The sequence below is a fragment of the Dunckerocampus dactyliophorus genome, chromosome 16, assembly GCF_027744805.1.
Source record: "Dunckerocampus dactyliophorus isolate RoL2022-P2 chromosome 16, RoL_Ddac_1.1, whole genome shotgun sequence".
Lineage (NCBI taxonomy): Eukaryota > Metazoa > Chordata > Actinopteri > Syngnathiformes > Syngnathidae > Dunckerocampus > Dunckerocampus dactyliophorus.
In genome coordinates, this window is record NC_072834.1 from 24,575,001 (window position 1) to 24,589,770 (window position 14,770).

Below are 14,770 nucleotides of genomic sequence, written 5' to 3' on the forward strand. Positions count from 1 at the left end.
ACTTACTATATTATTCCCTTGATAAAGAACATTTACTGATGATTTTTTTTTTTTTTTTAACCCCTGTCCTGTCCAGCCTTTAAAGCAGATAGAATTGTACATCTAAATGCTGTCAAGTGCTCAACAGATTTACTTTGCAGGGAGAAGTGTCACTTCTCCTGTTATACAGAATTTATTTGACTTTGATGCTTGTTATAAAAGCAAATTTGGAGCGACCGGACCGGAGCAGGAGGGGACAGAGAAGAAGAGAAAAGTAAACGGGGGGGGGGGGGGGGACGACAAAAAAAAAGAGAGACAAGAGACAATGACAACAGAAGGCCACCAGGCCCACAGGGGCAGGCAGCACAAAGATCAGTGCCCCAAGAGCCAGCCCAGAGAGCCCTCCCCCCCGGTAGGACCAGCAAGGTAATCCCAGCCAAGGACAGGGCGGAGGACTGCCAACCCCTGAGACCAGTGAGAGATCACACCCCACAAAGGCAGACGAGTACCGGGGGCCACAAACCGGCAGGCCCAGAGACACCCCCACAACCGGAAAGAAGCCCGCCCGCACCGGAAGCGCCAATCCCCGCCCACCGCCACCTCCACCCCCAGGGAGCGAAGCCTGGCCCGCCCCGGGCCAACCCCCGCCCGACCCCCGTCACAGGGCCGCCCCGCCCAGGAATGCAGGAGGCACACCCTCCACCCACCCGGCGGAGGCACGGGCGGCAGAAATGTATCACCCAGCACCCGACCCCACGGAGCAAACCCCTGCATGCCCCCCCCCCAAAATAAATAACTAAAATAAATAAATAAATAAAAGTACACACACGCACGCACATACACACCCCTACGCCTCCACGCGCACGCACATGCACAATCCTACGCACCCAAGCGCGCACACACGCACGCGCACACACACACAGTGGTCGACTCCCCAACACCCGGAAGCCTCACCCTATCCCTGATGATTTATTACTGATTTATTACTGATGATTTTTATCACTGACAACTTCATCTTCTTGGTCACCAGACATGGCATGATATTTAAAACATCTACAAGTAGTATAAAAACATAGCAATGCTCACGTTTACATTTGTTGTTGAGTTTTGTGTTTGTAGTTTGCAGTGCATGTCATACGGAGTATATAAAGCAAAGCAAAGCTTGATAAAAATACACATTTTGTCACGACGGTGCAGCTGTACCTAATGATGTGTCCAGTGAGTGTGTTGCCCAGTGGGGGCAATGTGAAATTGGGTCAAACAAACAGTGCAGGTATGTTGCCTTGTGTTGTTGGAGCACGTTTGTTGAATGGAAAAGTGAATACGTGTTGACGTTGATGTCCAGCCCGTGACACACGTCCTCTATTTTTTTTTTTTTTCCCCCCCTGTCCTGTCCAGCCTTTAAGGCAGATAGAATTGTAGATCTAAATGCCCTCACGTGCTCAACAGATTTACTCTGCCAGGGAGAAGTGTGATATACACTTCCCCTGTTATACTGAATTTATTTGACTTGGATGCTTGTTATTATTCAAATTTGGAGCAGCCGGACCAGAGCAGGAGGGGGCAGAGAAGAAGAGAAAAGAAAACAGAGGGGGGATGCGGGGATGAGAGGGGGACAAAAAAAAAAAGACAGACAAGGACAACAGCAGAAAAAAAAGTGACAACAACAGAAACATACAGCACTACATCAGCAAATGTCTGTGATGACTATAAAGACCATGATGAAAAACACAAGATAATATCAACAACCACAATGACAATACTGCATTGAAACAGTCACACATAATAGTAGTGATGAAATGATGAACTATGATAGTGATCACAATGATAATACTGCATTGAAACAGTCACATAATAGTAGTGATGAAATGATGAACTATGATAGTGATCACAATGATAATACTGCATTGAAACAGTCACACATAATAGTAGTGATGAAATGATGAACTATGATAGTGATCACAATGATAATACTGCATTGAAACAGTCACACATAATAGTAGTGATGAAATGATGAACTATGATAGTGATCACAATGATAATACTGCATTGAAACAGTCACACATAATAGTAGTAATGAAATGATGAACTATGATAGTGATCACAATGATAATACTGCATTGAAACAGTCACACGTCCTCTATTGCCACCTGCAGGTGAAGCTTGTGAAGTACATCTGCAAACAGCTGCAGTGCAAGCTCAAAGTGCCAGAGACAGAGAGACCCGAGGCCCTGGACAGCTACCCGCGTTTGCCAGACTGGCTTCGCACCATCAACTTTCGACCGGAACTCATCCAGGTAGGTCACACTGGCCGGTAGCCCCCAACGTGCACCCTAACCCATTTACTGTATTTACACCCGATGGCAGGGGTTGCCAACCAGCAGTCTGAAAAAGCAGGAATCATATGCACTTTTATTAGTTGATAATTTTTAAATTTTGTTCTTTAGTTCTGAATGCATTTAAATGAAATTTTCAGGAATTGTCGGAAATGGGATATGGAAGAACTGATACAATTTTCCGATCACCATCTGGATCCAAGATGTCTTTAAAGCATTCTTTAACATTGTGAGGTAGGACCATTTTCGGCATTTGTGCATATAACTCCACAAAAAATGGTCAGAGGACTTGGGGAAAAAAACATACAGGGCAAGTTTCCAACAGGTTGTAGAAAATATCAAAGATCCAGATAATGGGATAATTTCAGATACTATGATCCAAAATATGAACAAATCGAGGACTTTGGAACGTTCATCCTAGGAAGTCAGGAAATGAAGCAAAAAGATGCAACAAACACCATTATGTGTAGCCAAGACACTGTGCAATCTGAAAATGCCATTTTCGACTGATCAGTTCATTTCCACATTAGGATTGCTTATTTATGAATGGAATGTTTTTGTGCACTCAAGAAAAATATAAATGGAACACTTTTTGCTCCCATTTTGATCTCAAAGATGTAAAACTTTTTCCACATCCACAATATCACCATTTCTCTCAAATATTGTTGACAAATCTGTGCTCAACAGTTGTGCTAAATGTTCTCCCGTCACTCGCTTTCCTTCTTGTGCAGCTGCAAACTCTCAGCTACTGTATGTTGTTCTTGCCCTTGTTTGCCTTTGTGCTGTGACCTCACTGTAACTTGATCATTGAGGATGTAACGCTTTAATACACAAAGCTGGCCAAACCTTTCCCACCAAAAATGAAAGCATATGCTTACAAAGTTGTACTGTATATATTTCAAGAAAAGTACTGCATCTCAGCTTTTTTGCACTGTTTGTTTATTTCTTTTTAGAACTATTCCTTGTCAATGATGACTTTTTTCCCATCATATTATGACGTTATTCCGATAATATTATGACTTTATTCCCATAATATTATGATGTTATTCCTATAATATTATGACTTTATTCCTATAATATTATGACGTTATTCCCATAATATTATGACTTTATTCCCATCACATTATGACTTTATTCCCATCATATTATGACTTTATTCCTATCATATTATGACTTTATTCCCATAATATTATGACTTTATTCCCATAATATTATGACTTTATTCCTATAATATTATGACTTTATTCCTATAATATTATGACTTTATTCCCATCATATAATGACTTTATTCCCATCATATAATGACTTTATTCCCATAATATTATGACTTTATTCCCATAATATTATGACTTTATTCCCATCATATTAGGACTTTATTCCTATAATATTATGACTTTATTCCTATAATATTATGACTTTATTCCCATCATATAATGATTTTATTCCCATAATATTATGACGTTATTCCTATAATATTATGACTTTATTCCCATCACATTATGACTTTATTCCCATAATATTATGACTTTATTCCTATAATATTATGACTTTATTCCCATAATATTATGATGTTATTCCTATAATATTATGACTTTATTCCTATAATATTATGACTTTATTCCCATCATATTATGACTTTATTCCCATCATATTATGACTTTATTCCCATCACATTATGACTTTATTCCCATCATATTATGACATTATTCCTATCATATTATGACTTTATTCCCATAATATTATGACTTTATTCCCATAATATTATGACTTCATTCCCATAATATTATGACTTTATTCCTATAATATTATGACTTTATTCCCATAATATTATGACTTTATTCCCATAATATTATGACTTTATTCCCATCATATTATGACTTTATTCCCATCATATTATGACTTTATTCCCATCACATTATGACTTTATTCCCATCATATTATGACTTTATTCCCATCACATTATGACTTTATTCCCATCATATTATGACTTTATTCCTATAATATTATGACTTTATTCCCATCATATAATGACTTTATTCCCATAATATTATGACTTTATTCCCATAATATTATGACGTTATTCCCATCATATTATGACTTTATTCCCATAATATTATGACTTTATTCCTATAATATTATGACTTTATTCCCATCATATAATGACTTTATTCCCATAATATTATGACTTTATTCCCATAATATTATGACGTTATTCCCATCATATTATGACATTATTCCTATCATATTATGACTTTATTCCCATAATATTATGACTTTATTCCCATCATATTATGACTTTATTCCCATCATATTATGACTTTATTCCCATCACATTATGACTTTATTCCCATCATATTATGACATTATTCCTATCATATTATGACTTTATTCCCATAATATTATGACTTTATTCCCATAATATTATGACTTCATTCCCGTAATATTATGACTTTATTCCTATAATATTATGACTTTATTCCCATAATATTATGACTTTATTCCCATCATATTATGACTTTATTCCCATCACATTATGACTTTATTCCCATCATATTATGACATTATTCTTATCATATTATGACTTTATTCCCATAATATTATGACTTTATTCCTATAATATTATGACTTTATTCCCATCATATAATGACTTTATTCCCATAATATTATGACGTTATTCCCATAATATTATGACTTTATTCCCATCATATTATGACTTTATTCCCATCATATTATGACTCTATTCCCATCATATTATGACTCTATTCCCATAACATTATGACTTTATTCCGATATTATGACATTTCCTCATTATATTTTGATTTTATTTTCGTAATATTATGATTTCATTCTCGTAATATTATGACTTTATTCCTATAATATTTTATCCGCTATTTTAATGTAACAAATTAATAGTTATTCAGCTACACAGTAGCAGAAAGAGCATACCTAGGAGGCTGAATCGGCTAAATTAACACAACAAGCCAGCGAGTCCAGCAAGGCAGTTATCAGTAACTGAAACATTTAAGTGTGACAAACATGGGAAAAAAAAAAAAAAAAGAAATCAGGAAGGTGACAAACACCTTTTCACACCACCGTGTACTGTACATTGACGCACGAGAGCAGCCAAACAATGACAAAGACAATTTATAGTCCAGAAAATACAGTACATGCATGTCCAACATTTAAGTGAGTTCCTACTGACATACAAATGACTTAGGAGTAGTATTCTAGAACGGGAACCATTTAGGGACAGAACAGAAGAATATTGACTTTCACAGTATTAGGGTATTTTTGCAATGGTAATAATAAAACAACTAATACCTTGTTTGTGTGTGTTGTAAAGGTGCAGTTAATTATTTTCAGTTCAAGTTAATGTTTATGGCCTGAGTGGGATTGCTGAGCTGGAAATGACACAAGACTGTTTGGCGGGTCACGGGTCAGGGTACACACTTGTCATGTTTTGCTTCCAAGGAGCAACTATTTGAGTATGCACAAAGACAACAAATGAAAGAAATGAGATATATCATCTGATTTGGATGTAGCCATAGCACTAGTGGGTAAAGCACAGAGGTGTGCTATTTTAGGTGTTTACATTGAGTACGGCCAGTGTACTGACGCAGAGGTTACGTGCGTTCAAACCAGTCAGGTCAGTCAGTCAAAATATGTATTTAAAATACTCCATCAGGCCTCCATTGGCCTTACTCAATGAAAAAACTCCTGTTTTTTTCTGTCTGGGATGTACAGTAATTTGTGGTAGATGATTCCATAGGCATCTACGAGATACATATAGTCCATATAGTGTACAAACAATTCAATTTGATACAATTCAGCGGTTACAATTGTTGATGTAGACATGAATCAGACATTAATACATAAAAAATAAAGAAGCCAATTGTATAAAAGTGTCATTCAGACAGTATTTTCAAAAGTGTAAAAAAGCACATCATATCCACAAGCGTGCTGCGGGAAACACTTCAGAAAACACTTATAAAAATAAAATCATTTGTAAATAACTACATCAAATTGAATTAAATGATATCATATTTGGAAATATGGGCCATTATTTTATTCCAAAAATAATATGCAGTTAGAAATCCCACAGTTTATATGCAAGCGGCGACTCATGCCACTGTTGGACGGTCCTTGAAGGCACCATGTAACTTTGTCCCACGCTTCACAGACTGCTACACTGCATTTTTACCCTTTTTCTTTCACCTCATGTTAGCTCCCAAAAGCTGATACTATGTGGGAATGCATAAGCTAAGATTTGATGAGCTTATTGAGTGCTAATGTGCACATTTGTGGTCCAGGCTGGTACTGGTGGATGGTGGCTCTGTATTCATTTAGTGCTTTTAATTTAATGTTGTTCCTGTCTTAGTTTTACACAACACATCATATAAAAGATCAACTAGATGACGAAAAGACGTTGAAAATCTTTCCTCGTGACTAGCTAGTGTGCTGCTAATGCTATTAACATCCATTCTGGTCTTCAGTCTTGTTGAGCTACGGAGCATGTGTGACAATCATTTCTCGTGTTGTTTGATAGACGGACTGTCAAGCAGTTGCTAGTCTTGTGATACCGGGTGCATGTCTCTACGATACATTCATCTAAGGATGGCTGATGGTTATCCTGCCAGGAGAATGCTACCCATGTAATCGTCAAACCGGATATCCAGTCGTATTGGTTTAACCTTCATAACCATAGTGTTAGTATGTTAACTGGGAACACCTTACCTTATAGATCTTAACAGTTTTTTTAAAGTTCAGTAACAAAAATACCCTACAACCTAGGTTCCCAAAGTGGGGTACACGTTTGTCATGGGGGGTATGTGAATACAAAGCAAAAACAATGAGTGCCTAATGGGCGCCACACACGGGAGGCGACAAACAACTGTGACTGGCGAAACGCAGCACCAACAATTGGCAAACCATGCACACGGGAGGCGAGGAGCGGCTGTGACCAGTTACACGTGTGAGCGACATGTTCACATCCAGAGCGAATTGTACGAGTCTCCCACGGTTCTGATTGGCTGCCTTGCTAGTATTGAAGATAAACTTAAATGAATGTAAACTTACCCACTGTTTACTCTGGTGCCAACGAGTTCCAAGCTGATGTTTTTTTCTCTACATCTTTATATATTCTTTTTTAGAAATGTCAAATAGCTCCGGGAAATCTGATGCGGCAAGTCTAGCGTACTGATTAGCATCCTGTCTGCTCATTGGCCGATCAATGATTGTCCCTGGTCTGAGCAACAGCGACGAAAAGCTTTCTGGGATTGCGTGCGCGAACACGCACATACACAGACTTTCACACACACAAATTTTGCGTGTCGCTTGGCGAACTGGCGCCCTATCGCGCCAGTTCCATTGAAAATGAATGGAGTAGTGGCCATGTCGTGTTTTCTTTCTTTTCTTGGGAGAATGAACAGAATAAGAATTTCATTGCATAGTATAACTGCCTCTTTTACTATGCATATGACAATAAAACTCTTCAATCTTCAATCTGGTGTTTGGCGCCCATTACACCCGCAATTACGAGTGCACCTGAACGCCTCACGGAGCAAGGAGAACTAACTGGGCAGAAAGGAGAGAGCATGAAGTTGCTTTGTACGCATCATAAGTGAGTTTGATGATGAAGAGCGTTTCATCTTGAAGAAGTCATTTATATTTAAATTGGTGGTCGGTGTCTGAAGGGGTACGCCACTGTAAAACGTTTGGGAACCACTGCCCTACAACTTTGCCGCATCCGTCATCCTTCTTTGCATGTTTCTTTGTGTTTTGCTTCCACTGCGCAGGAGCTTACTGATCACCGTTTGACCTCTCAGAGCGCAGCTTTGACCTGACTGATAAGCAATTACGCACTTCCCATGTCCAAAAACAACATCCCAAACTCACTGGGCTTGCTCTCATTTCCTTCTGATTCATAAATGATTGTATCCTGTCGTATCACTCTTTTGTTTACTGTGAGCAGAAAACACCAAGGTGTCTTATGTCCATCCTAGTAAGGTTTGAACTGCAGAATCATTAGTGTCAGCTTAAGCCTGATCACACATATGACCCTATTTCCAGACTATACAGAGGGAGGGGGCAATGTTTACACCAACAAGGACACAAACTAAAGCTACACAAGCTGAAATAAGTCCTTTTTTTTTTTTAATATATAGATACAATAAAAACTTGCCTGTTTCATAAAGACACCTTTAATTTGTGACATCACACCTGGATGTGTCCCAGTGTGTGGAGACGTATCAAACTGCTGTATTTTAACACCAATTTCGTTAGTCAGCGGCTGACGCAGCAGCTACAATCTCCAAGCGAGACATACAATATTTAGTGTCGTAATGAAACAACACTGCTGTCTGAAGTAGCACATTTCTCAATCTTCATAGCTATCATGTAATTGCACATTACTTACAGACACTCTTCTACTCACAGTCTATTTGTAGGCGCATAAGTGAGTGAAATGCTGGCACTGTACAGCCGCTTCTTCATTTGAACCATCAGCCGTTCCCTCATTGTCTGTTTCCCTTCTTGTTCATGCTGGATGGGTGGAGTCACGTGACTACACACGCTGTACCTCATCTTAAAGGGGAATGAACATAGCATACAGTCTAAACTTTTATTTTCTTTTTTATGAAAACACCAAATTTACCGACATGGGCAAAATGGCGTCGCCTGTCGTGGTAAATTTTGGTAAGCAAGTATGTCATTCTGCTTGATGCCACGTACATATAGACGGCCCCAAATATTTTAACCCAATGTGGCCCGCGAGTCAAAAAGTGTGCCCACCCCTGGTATGTATAGTGTAGATCTATTTTGATATAATGTATAAGCCACACCTGACAACAAGTCGCAGGACTATGTCAAACAGTGGGACTGATAGCGGTGAAAGCAGGGTATTTCTTTCCTGGAGGTATGTGTAAGTATGTATTGAAATCCTCGTCTTCCCTTGACTTTTGTCCTTTTGTAGGCAGTGGAAGCAAAGTTCTCCCTGGATGCTTTACTGCAGATGGCAGGTGCTCAGGTGAGGGACAGCATGCAAAGGCTGGGCTTCGCTTCAGAAGAGTGCGCCCGACTAAGTGCTGCCCTCTCCTGCCTACAGAGTGCTGCTGAATCAGGTAGGTGGTGGTTTCATGTATTTCCACTGGCCGGAGACATCTGCTTTATTGCACCATCTCTGGTTTAGGTGGAGAAGTGAAGGAAGACCGCACCGCTTGGTTGTCTGAGCCCACCAGGAGAGACAGTGGTTCTCTGCTTCCCGTAGACCAGCTCTCCAGCCTGGGCAATCCCCTCCGGCCACACAGTCCCTCACCTCTGGCCCGCCCGTCCACTATCCATTCCACACCTTCCACACCCTGCGCTACTTTTCCTCATCCCCGCTCGGGTTCTGTGTCAGCGGTACCCACGCCCGATGGGCAGACGCCACACTTCCACAACGACAGCCCCCTCACGGATCCGTTTCCCATGTCGTTTGCTCGCTCAGCCCGGCTCCATGGACACACCTCCACCCCACCTACCACGCCACCCTCAAAGCGGCGCCACCGACTGAAGCCTCCCTGCACCCCTCCCCCTCCATCCCGCAAAGTGCTGCATCTGCTCCCCAACATCACCCTCACGCGCAGCAAGAGTCACGAGTCGCAGTTGGGCAACCGCATCGAAGACCCGCTCAGCAACAAGTAGGTGCTCAGCTGACCATGTCCTCTGGGGGCGCACTTTGGACCTTTGCTGTCTTGGCCTGCCCAGGTTTTTCATTAGGTGCTACCGAACAAAGATTCTGCCAGGAAGCGGAAGTTTAGTACAGTTAGGTCAAGTGTTTGTCTTGCCTGTACTGCTACTTTTATTCTAAAAACATATTCTTTTATTGCAGCGTAAATACACGCGTGGAATGCGACACCATTTTCACTGTTTATATTTCTACTTCTTCTTATTCTGCTTCATATTTTCTACGCTAACTCCTCCCACATTTCTCAAGCCATTCAAACCAATCCAACATCAAAACGTTCCACTTGTTCAGGACACATTGGCTATCTATCGGGACTTTTTTTTTTTTTTTATCCCACATTTGCTGTAATTTCATATTTTCTCACTGCAAATGAATGGGCAATTTATTTGGTGCCCCCTATTGGTGATAAATCATTTTACATTTCCGTTACTATTACATTACTATTACATTCTGACATGGTGATTTTTTTTTCCCTCCCCCCCAACCCGTTGGTTGCCGGTTCAGTCCTCCATCCCGCTGTAATCAATCAGCTTATTTATACATTTCATCATTCAGTCTGCATTTTTACATTGTAACGTTTCAAAATCCACATTTTTTAGTTTGCTAAAAATGAATGGATGAATTAACTGGTGCCCACTGCTGGTGAAAAATCTTTTTACATAATGTTCACATTTTCCACGACTGTGACGTTCCACTTATTCCACAAGGTTCTCCAGGTGCTGGGTTGCTTGTCTCCCAACTCGATTTCTTTCTACATTTCATCAATCGTTCTCCATTTTTACATTCCAACATCAAAATGTTCAGCTCATTCAGGACATGTGGGCTGTCTATCAGGACTTTTTCATATTTCCCATCTTTCAATATTTTTCCCATTTGAAAATGAATGGACAGTTTCAACTTTGCCCCCTATTGGTGGAAGTTAATTTGACATTTAACATTCCATGTAATGCCAATCTGCGTTGGGCATTTCTGTGTGGAGTTTGCATGTTCTCCCTGTGTGTGTGGGGGGGTTTTCCGGGTACTCCCGTTTCCTCCCACATTCCAAAAACATGCATGTTAGCTTCATTGGAGACTCTAAATTGTCCATAGGTATGAATGTGAGTGTTTGTCTATATGTGCCCTGCCATTGGCTGGACACCAGTCCAGGGTGCTTGTTTGTCTAGTAGAGTTAGACCAATATGTTTTTTTTAGGACTGATACTGATACCGATTATTAATAGCTAAGGAAGCCAACCAATTATATTTGGAGCCGATATTTCTTTGCAGTAAAAGTGTAAAAATGTTGAATAATACAAACACTTAAGTTGGTTTATTTAACCAAAGAAATATAAAAATAGCTCCAGAAGAGCATGATGTTCTTAGACTCAGAGGCATCTTTTAGATTTTGAAGAAAAACGTACACACGGTGCCCTGAAATGTTTCCACAATAAATAAAATAACATTTATATCTAACTTATCTTTTGCGTGCTTCCCTGCAATAAAACAAGTGAATTGAGTTTTTGACGCAGTCTCTCTCAATAACACGCATGCTTTTACTGTTTGACTGTCCACATTATCAGCAGCCTTCTTTCAAGTCATTCACAGACATGTCAGGGGGTGCTATGAGCTAGCAGAGCTGCCGCTAATGTGTACTCGGCTCTTGACGGTATTGTGCTGCTCGCTGTAAGGTTAGTAGTACTTGTGAGATGTAGAGCCCCGGCATGTTTATTACAATTTCCAGAGAGTTTTCTGCGTTTACCTGGACATGTGTGTTTGCTCTCAGGATGTTCTCCACATGAGAAAACTTCCCTCTTCGCTCTGGCTCTGCCACTAACGCGTGCTGTGGCTTGCTTAACCTATCAGATAGCGCCATGCAGCAATGGAGCAATGCCGGAGACAGAAGTTGTAGTCAGTTGCAGGGAAGGAGGGAGAGAGCGGCGCGGCTGCATCTGAGCCGAAATAACCCCGTTTTAAATTGATCTCCTGATATCGGCCAGTTGGGTTTAAATAAAGTAAAATTCCCAATATTGGCCCCTATTGTCTATATGTGCCCTGCCATTGACTGGCCACCAGTCCAGGGTGTACCCCACCTCTCACCCAAAGTCAGCTGGTATAGGCTCCAGCATACCTGGCGACCCTAGTGAGGATAAGCGGCATAGGAGATGGATAAATGTTATCGCGTTAAGACATGTCTAAGAGCCAGACGTGGTCATCGAAAGAGCCACATCTGGCTCCCGAGCCATAGGTTCCCTACCGCTGTGGTAGCGCTTGCTGACAAAGTGCATGTTGCGTGTGCACGTGGGCAGGTCAACATGCAATCATGTTCAACGTGGAGTCTAATGAACTCTGGGAACGGCATGATGGCTGCCAAACCTTGAGGGAGATCTATTGAACTTCCTTTGGGTGCAGTGTGTGTGTGTGTGTGCAAAGGGAAGGAGCTTATGTGCACGGTGGCATGGCTCAGGTGGCACAGTGGTCGTCTCCCAACCTGATGGTTGCTGGTTCAATCCTTAGGTGGTGAAGAGAGTTCAGCACATTTTGAGGATATTTCAACAATCATTCGACATTTCAGTTCATCTTCAGCATTTCTACACAAATGGCTTGATGGAAGTGGAAGTAGTGTTAGTACGCCAGAAAGACGTGAATACGGTGAAGGTCACGCTTGTATTGAATGACATGAACTGATGGAAGAGAAAAAACAGAAGTAAAAGGGCAAACGTAGCAGTAGAATAAGTCAGGGTCACAGAGGGGTTATTCCTGAATTTGCGTTACTGACGCAGCCTTTTCTTCACCAAGTCATTGTACTCAACACAAGCATCTGTCCTGTTTTCATGTCACTCTGCCCTTCACTACACTTACGTTCTCTGTCATGCACACACACACACACACACACACACACACACACACACTCTCCTTGCTCTGAATGTTTGACTGGGGCTAATCCCATCAGATTTCCAGAGATTATGAGTCATGTCCAAACAGGAAGTATTTCCTCAGACTAATGCTCAAAGGTGGCAAGGCACACACACACACACACACACACACACACGCACACACAAACACACACACACACACACACACACACACACACAAGCAATCTGTCTCCTGTCCAACTTTTCCTGGCTGTGCATGTGTGTGTATATGTGATGCACATGCACAAACAAGCAGCATGTTTATCCGTCATATCCTGTCTGTGTCTCGGAAGCTTAACTTTGGCGAGTGCTGAAATAAACACGGCCGAGTGAGTCAACGTGCAGTCACATGACCTCGTAAGCAGTGTGTGAGAGTGTGACAAAGGTGTCAGATGTCCCGTGGTAGTTGACATGATTGAATTTCTGCTTCTTTGTGTGCGTGCTCACATGTAGAGGCGTGTAGTTGGCTGCGAAGGATGTCCTCCTGATCGTCCCATGCCAGTCCTATTTAGCCACTCAAACGTGCCTCTCTCTAGCCCTGCTTATGTAACCTGCTGCAACACTATCATGCGCAAGCCGGAAGGCGGACGTTCTGTCTCTGTAGTTCATGACCTCTCCGCCCAAGAAGGGTGGCTTCATTTTTTCTGATTTGCAACTTCCAGCCAACAATTTGTGGGACATCAACTTGGATTTTTATAATGGCTATCAAGTCTTCCAATGATCATAGCACCCATTGGCCCATCTGGATCTGGATCTGGTCAATTTAACCTTTTACTGTGTTCAATGTCTTGTATCTCTGTCTCCTCCAGATGAAACGTAACCTTATTTTTCTATGATTGGTGGGCTTTACGTGACAAATGTTTAAACCTTGATTTCCCTGCTTTCAGATGTGTCAAAAAGAATAAAGCGCTCCTGAATATGCAAGTCAATGGGAACGGGCATGAGGACATGCATTCTCGCTACCCAGTTTTACCCCTACGAAACCTTGGGGGCCCCCCGGCTGCAACCACCGCGCCTTATACCCTCCCTGGCACGCCCACCCTGTTGGAAGAGCATAGCATCATTAAGAGTGAGTCACGTGCACTGTACTCTACGTATACACATACTGTACATCTATTTCTACCTTGCTCATCTGGCAAACATGACTTCAAGGAAAAGTACACCCATCCTTATGTGTGACATGAACACACGTCTTTCTCTTTTCTGTGCCTTCTAAAGATATAAAAACAGGTCAAAAGAGGCAACTAAGAATGGCGCACACCTATTCTGCCTATGAAGCCTTCTGAAAAAAACTCCAAAAAGCACCAACAAGGCTCCTTTTTCATAATGTGAGCTGCATACTAACCAAGCTACAGTCACATCGTTAGGAGATACATCATGAATACTTTATTCATCTCCAAGAGAAATTCACGTTTCAAGCAGATCTCCAAAAATGTCATAATAACTTAACTTAAACACTCAATCACAAAATAAACCAGTCAAGGCCAGACAGGAGAGATAAGAAAATAGAATAAATTCATGAATAAATAATATGCTTCACTTCCAATTTGTAGTGCAATAATAAATAATAAATAGCAATAATATTACATAATAATAATAATACATAATATGGTTAAAAAGTCCAGTCTTGGGTGTGTTTTCATCGCTTGTTTTTATCTGCTGTGTTGAAAAGCTGCCTGCTGTTGGGGAGGAATGATCTGCTCAGTCTTTCAGTTCAGCAGGACAGTGATAGTAATCTGCCACTGAAACTGCTCTATTTTGTTGTTATTAACATTGTTACGCCTGAGAACTACGTTACTGGCGTAGTGACACCTTGCCACACCACAGCGGCTAGCTACTAGC

At 41.0% G+C, this 14,770-nt stretch overlaps 1 protein-coding gene across 2 annotated transcripts in view; it reads left to right on the plus strand.

The window, feature by feature from the left end:
- Positions 1 to 14,770, plus strand: part of LOC129168953 (kinase suppressor of Ras 1-like) — a 53,134-nt gene that overhangs the window by 23,430 nt on the left and 14,934 nt on the right. For both annotated transcript variants that reach the window (XM_054754827.1, XM_054754828.1), the window contains exons 2-5: positions 2,136 to 2,276; positions 9,286 to 9,433; positions 9,502 to 9,991; positions 13,816 to 13,997. In XM_054754827.1, coding sequence (XP_054610802.1) covers positions 2,136 to 2,276; positions 9,286 to 9,433; positions 9,502 to 9,991; positions 13,816 to 13,997 — 961 coding nt within the window. The remainder of the gene's footprint in view (positions 1 to 2,135; positions 2,277 to 9,285; positions 9,434 to 9,501; positions 9,992 to 13,815; positions 13,998 to 14,770) is intronic.